The sequence below is a fragment of the Stenella coeruleoalba genome, assembly GCF_951394435.1.
Source record: "Stenella coeruleoalba genome assembly, chromosome: 5".
NCBI lineage: Eukaryota > Metazoa > Chordata > Mammalia > Artiodactyla > Delphinidae > Stenella > Stenella coeruleoalba.
In genome coordinates this window covers 32,282,973-32,289,564 of record NC_137150.1, presented here as the reverse complement: position 1 = coordinate 32,289,564, position 6,592 = coordinate 32,282,973, and the positions used below count along the sequence as shown (strand labels likewise).

General features: G+C 59.3%; 1 protein-coding gene across 3 annotated transcripts in view; it reads right to left on the bottom strand.

Annotated features, from left to right (window-relative positions):
• Window positions 1-1,612: 1,612 nt before the first annotated feature.
• Window positions 1,613-6,592, bottom strand: part of KY (kyphoscoliosis peptidase) — a gene marked incomplete at its 5' end in the record, with an annotated part of 45,815 nt that continues 40,835 nt past the window's right edge. For all 3 annotated transcript variants that reach the window (XM_079923309.1, XM_079923310.1, XM_079923311.1), the window contains one exon: window positions 1,613-2,765. In XM_079923309.1, coding sequence (XP_079779435.1) covers window positions 1,870-2,765 — 896 coding nt within the window. In that variant the 3' untranslated portion in view covers window positions 1,613-1,869. The remainder of the gene's footprint in view (window positions 2,766-6,592) is intronic.

Genomic DNA, 6,592 nt, shown 5'->3' with positions numbered 1-6,592 from the left:
CAGACATGAGTGACACGGTGCTGAATGCCTGGGTGGCAGAGCCTATCAGAGGATGGCTGGACACAGGCCAGGGCAGCTTGGCCCTCCACGGTGTACTGCCCTTGAGTTCCAGGGCCCCCCGCCTGGTGGAGGATGGGCACCCCGTAGTGACATGTCTCTGGACCGGGTCCATACTGGGTGACAGTGGGGGTTTTCGGGGCAGAGATCCTAGGGGGATAATGGACTGAAGTGTTAGGAGCCTGGAACTTGAAACAGGCCTGGGCAAGAGAGGCTGCTGCCACCCACCCTGAGCTCTGGGATGGCAAGGGCAGGGCCCCTTGGTTTCCTCTGTAACCCCAGCATGAAAGGTCAACCGACGCCGTACCTGGTGCTTACTAAGTGCTCCACGAACATTTGTTGAATATACAAATGTGAGGATGAAGGCTCAGGAGGCTGTGAGGATCCCCGGGGGCCCTGGCTGTAGCTGAGTCCGGGCATGTGGAGCGACAGTGTGGGGAGGAGAGTGCTGGGCAGTGCTGGCTCTCAGGGGCTGAGGCACTGATAGGCAGGGGCTGCAGAGCTGGAGAAGCCAGGAGGGCAGGCGGAACCACCTCCAGTGTCTCCATGTGCTGGGATGGTGCTGCAGTGGCCACACAGGGCCTCTTGGGGCCTCTCCATCCTTCCCTTCCTGCTGCCCTTGCTGGAGCCAGCCTTTCTGCTGTTGCCATGGCAACGTTGGCCCGAGGTGTTGCTAAGGGCCGGCTGGGCAGCGATGCTTCTCAGGCCTGAGCAAGTAAGGGGCTCTGGACTGTCCCTACGGAAGGCGGGCCCTGGGGGGGTCTCTCTTGTCTGAGAAAGGGAGGAGGGAGCATAGGATAGCGTTCAGCACAGAAACTGCTCCCAAGACAGGTCGAGGTCCCCCCAGGTGTGGCTTTGGTGGTAGGGATCTTGGGGCTGGCAGGGCCCTGTTATCGTGGGGGCCCCTTGGCACTGCGGCATTCTCACTACTTCACCCAAAGTCTTTATTTAGGGTTATCTCCAGGGCTCCCCAAGGGCCCAGCAGCCTCCTGGGGCCTCCTGTGAAGGGTGCGGGGGGGGGGGGCTGAGAGGGCCTGGAGGGGCCGAGTGAATTGCTCCTAGACAGAGTGGACTGAATTACTCCCTGTGAGAGCAGAGTCGGAGGTCTTACATCCTTAGACTCAGGTGGCAGGGCTGCCATGTATCCCTGCACCTCCTGGCCCCTACCCAGGACACCAAGAGCGGGCACCGGCTGCTCTTGGCCTTGGAGTCTCCCATAACTTTTCTGTTGCCACATTCCCAGCACACACAGGGATTGTGGAGGCCCTCAGCCCCTAGTCAGCTGGGGGGCAGTTAGTTTCCTCTCCACACCTTCCTTCTCGGACCCTGGAACAACAAGTGGCATCGGGAATGCGGAAGGTGGTCAGGTCTGGGAAAAAGATGACAGTCCAGCCTCCCCTGGGGTCCAGGAGTTGGTGAGAAACACTGTGATGCTCCTTGAAAGGGGCTCTAGGATTCAGGATGACTCAGCCTCGTAGAGTACGCCCTCTTCTCTCTCCCCATCATGGGAAAAGCTTTCGGCCCGGGCAGCATCCCTGCTTTCCCACACCAGCCAGATAACAACGACAGCATCAGCACGAGAAGGGGCGTCTGGGCAGTGGTGTACAGTTTACAATACTTTAGATTTACATAGCACCTTTGTCTTCTAAAGGGCCTTTGCCTCTGTCCCCTCGGCCACCAGAACACAAACGTCACAGCTCCCGCGGCAGAGCAGCGAGACTGAGGCAGAGGCCTAGAAGGGATTCCATGCAGACTCAGGGGTGTCTGGGGCTCTCTGCACTGCCCAGAGCAGGGGTGGCGGGGCCCCAGCCCTCACTGGGCGTTCACCTTGTATTTCAGGATGTAGGAGTAGAAGTTGTGGTTGGCATTCTCCAGCACCATGACGTAGACCTCCTGGCAGCCGGCTGTGTTGCAGCTGCCCTCCCAGTAGCCCTCGCGGTTCAGGGTCAGGGGCCACGTGTCCTGCCCCTTCACCAGGGCTTTGGCGACACCGTGCAGCTTCAGTTTGAATGGGACGTTGTGGTTGGCGGGCAGCACGCCCGACAGGGGCTCCAATAGCTCATTGTCCTGCCCCCAGTTGCCGAAGCTCTCGGGGAACACGGGCCACTTCACCTTGCTGTTGGTGCAGCACAGGAGGTAATTGAAGACGAAGACGTAGTTGCCCGGTTCCTGCCTCTTCTTGACGAAGATCTTGAGCGCGAACTTGCCGGCGTGGGGCAACTGGACTTTCAGCTCCGTCCGCTTCTCCCACTGCAGCTGGAAGATGTAGCGCCGCTGTGTCTCCTCGGTGACGGGGCCATCGTCCCCGTGCAGTGATGCCAGGACGCTGATGCCCTCCTCCACGCCGAAGCTGATGGAGCAGCGCCCGTCGCTGGTGTAGATGACGGGCTCGGGGTGGGACGGCTTCGTGATGCCCATCTGCTCCGAGAACCAGCTGGGCCCCACGGGCTGGTGCAGCTCCGCGGGCAGCCGGACGTCGATGTCTGCGTAGTGGCACTTGAGTGTGTACTCCAGCACCGAGCTGTAGATCTCCGAGTTGCCCTTGGCGAAGATCTGCAGCTTGTGGGTGCCCACGGTCGGAGGGTACACGTCCAGCTTCATCCCGTTCTTCCTGAGGCTCAGCAGTCCATGCTCCTGCTTGCCGTTGAGCATGAACATGAACAGCGTCGGGGCGCAGCTCTCGATGGTGACTGTGACCTTCCCGTTCACTGTGGGGAGAGAGCCGGGGTCAGGTGAGAGGGGTCTGGCCTGTGCGGATGTGCTGGTAAATGTTTAACAACGGGATCTCTGGGGGGAAAGCGCTGACATATAGCGTCTGCCCATTTCCATGGTGTAAATACCTTCACCACGATAGTGTTTTTTTTTTTTTTTTTTGCAGTACGCGGGCCTCTCACTGTTGTGGCCTCTCCCGTTGCAGAGCACAGGCTCCGGACGCCCAGGCTCAGCGGCCATGGCTCGCGGGCCCAGTCGCTCCGCGGCATGTGGGATCTTCCCGGACCGGGGCAGGAACCCATGTCCCCTGCAACGGCAGGCGGACTCTCAACCACTGTGCCACCAGGGAAGCCCAACCACGATAGTTTTAAGTAACCAGTGTGATCTCACTGAACATGATATAAGCCAGAAGCAGCACACCTCTGGAAGGGCTCCCCTACCCCCTCTAGGTGGCTCTCTTTGAGAGCTGCAAGCTGGGTGGGAGGGTGTCTCAAGAAAAAAATCTGCCCCCAGCTGTATGTGCTCGCCTTGCCCATTTGATTCGTATCAGATGAGTGTTACACAGAGCCTTAACCTGATTCTAGGGCAGGGGAGAGGGCCGAGGGACAAGGAGGGCCCAAGACCCTGGTTGGAGAGCCTCCAACTCTCAAGTCTTGCTTTCACACTGCTCCCTCCAGCATCTGGGCGTTACCTTATCACAGCTGTCATGTCAACACATCACCTTAAAAACGGGTTGGAATGGCTTCCCTCCTGGAGGCTGTGCTCAAGGGGCAGGGCTGCTTCCTTGCGTGTCCCCCACTCTCCCTGAGCCCCCCCTGCCACCCCAGGCCACATGTCTCTAATGGGGTCAGTGAGTGCAAGGGAGGGTCTTCTGCACCCACCTTCCCCGCTCCTTGCCTCTCCCCTTGCCCTCCAGTGCTGTCTTCCTCTGTCCTGGTCATTGCTGTCGGGGAGAGGGGCCGAGTTCTCCGGTTATTGCAGCCCACCAGCACACCCCTACCTGGCCCTCCCTGCTTCGCAGGGCCACAGGGAGGGGGAGGGCTTCTCTGAGAGCCTTGCCTTCCTCTCAGAAGCTGATCTCCTGCTCCTCCCAGCTACCTCCCCGGTCCCGTGCGTGGATGAGCACAAAGGAAGGAGACAGACTAACGTCTGATCCATGCTCCCTAGTAGCCTTTCCCCAATCGGGGGTCCAGTGCTCTTGCTGGGTAGGCAGAAAGCCATGCCCAGGCTCTAGGACAAGTGTCCCTGAGACTTCCTGTCTAATCAGCCACAAGGTCCCCGACTCCAGGGTGCTCAGCGACTGCATTCAGTGCTACCTCCTCCATCTGGAAGACTTGCCCTGCCTTCCCAGGTACTGCCAACTCCTCACCTACCTTACTCTCCCAAACACCTGCCCACGGCAGTCCCCCTCCACCCAGTCAGCTCTCTGAAGTCTGGCCTCCGTTCCCATTCTCCAAGTGTTCAAGTGTTCTTGGATGAGCTGCGCCACTGGCCATGCCCTCCTGGAAGTCCTCTCCTCGCCTTGCATTCACCACCTTCTCCAGCCTGGCCCTCTCTCCACCCTCTGACCACCACCTGATCCCTTCCCTTTCCCATACACTAATTGTGGCATTCTTTGTGCTTATGTGCTATTTTCTTTGTCTACACTCTTTCTCCACTGCCACCAGCCACCATGGGACCTGGTGACCTCCAAAGGAAAGTGACCAAGAACAGCAAACTTGTTATCAACCTCTCTCGGTTGAATCCCTTCTCTCCCCTCACTTCCTAATCTAAGCCAGCTCAGAGGGGAGAAGCTGTCTCAGCCCTCAGCTGCTCATGGACCCTGTCCTGCTCCATCCTGCACCACAGTTGGTTGTGTGGTCCCCGTGCAATTCACCTTTGATGCATGGAGTACTCCCAGCATCTCCACATGGCAGCCCGAGGGCTCCTGAAAATATCCACCCGGTCACTCTGGGGCTCACTTCACCATCAAACCAGAGGCCAGTGGAGAGGCCTGTCCCCGCCTGCCTTGCCTGAGTCAGGACCGTCTTCGGGCCCGCACGGTATTCCCTCACATCCTCCCGGGGGACACCCCTTCACGTCCCAGGGCCCTCACACATGCTCTTCCCCATACCGTTGTCCCCCAAACCTGGATAAGACCTCAGTGTAACGTTCTGACTGCAAAGAAAGCTTTCCTGATGTCCTGGGGTGAGGCTGAGCTGTCTGGAAGCCTCTCTCCTGGCTCTGCATCTCCTCCAGGGAACTTAGCACTGTACTAATGAATTGGTTATGGGTAACGTCCGTCTGTCCTCCCTGAGGGTGCCACAGGGAAGGGTCCACCTGCCTCCTTTCCTGCCATGTCCCAGGCCTGGCCGGGGCGCCTGGCCCAGGGCGTTCTTGGCAAAGGTAAGTTGACTGGCTGGGAAGACTTGAAATCAAGGATTGGAGACACCTGGGGACCAAGCTGGAGCCTGTGACCACCTCTTCCTCTCACCCCTCCTTTGCCTCCTCTCACTCTCTCCTCCCTGCCTTTTGCCCACCTCAGTTTTCCTCTCAGCTTTCTTCCCATCCCCAATCTTAAGAAAACTAGCTCCAGCAAAGAAATGTTCTATAAATATGCTTCATGAATATGCAATCACATTTTAGGTTTACTATATATTAAGAAACCCAGTGTTTACATTTCTCTGTCTCTTGAAAAGGCAAACCCCTTGGGGGCACTGTTTTGACGCTGGTGTGACCTGGCCCATTCCTCCCTGTGGCCCCGTGGCCCATGACAGCTGGAGCAGGGCCCCATCTGACATACGTGTAGGAGCCGCACTCCTGAGACGGCAGCTTCACGACGTTATCTTAGCAGCGGGAGCTGCCAGGTATTTGTAGTGTTAGAAAAAGTATTCCCAAGCTCAGCAGCCTAGTTAAGGAGACTGTTGTGAGGTAGAAGGGACAAGTCAGCTGGGACTAATGTGGGTGCCCCTATATTCCTGAGTGTGGGGTGGGGGTCCCCCGAAGACCCTCCCACAGAGCCCGCTGTGCTCATACCAGGTGAGCTCAGGCCTTCTCTCCTGGGAGCACACAGGGCCCTGGGGGCAGAGATGGGGCCCGTAGGCAGTCCTTGGAGGAAGTGTGGGGGTGCACTGATCCTGCTGGGCTGAGCCCTGACTGTGGCTCGGGCACCCCTGGGCCCAGCCCCCCCATAGGCCTTGTAGTTCCCAAACACACACAGCTGGCTGCCCGTGGCCCCTGTGGGGAGGTGGGGAACAAAGGTCACTCCAGGCCAGCCTTGGGGACAGCTCGGCCGGGGGTCCTGCACGCCCAGCCCTGGGGAAGTCGGCTGAAGAGGCTGGTCCTGCCTTTAGGAGGGAAGGAAACAGGGCAGCGGGCAGAGCCGGCCGGCATCCAGGCGGCGAGGGGAGCTCTGAGAGGCCAGGCAGCGCCCCTGGAGCCCGGCCGTCGTCTGGGGTGCTTGAACTCAGACCTTGGAGGCCTTGCTGTGTCCTTCCTGGAGCACGTCCTTCCATGTCCCGTGATGCTTGCTCTCCTCCAGCTCCCAGCACCCAGCTCGGTGGCTACCTCCCTACTACAGCCCCCAGCGCTCTGTCCTGGGACACGCCCGCCGCTCGCCCACTAGCTGCTTAAGCCACTGACACACAGACCCTGGCTCAGCCGGGTCAACACACGTTCTCTGCCAGGAGTTTAGGAGCATCTGTCGGGCACCTGAGCTGGGAGGCAGGTGTAGCCAGGTCTGAGGCAGTCCTTTCCCTGCTGTGTGAGCTGAGAGAGACTCCCCCAGCTCGGGCCCACCAGCCCTGGTGCCCCGACCCCGGGCTGAGAACGCGGCCCTCAGGCC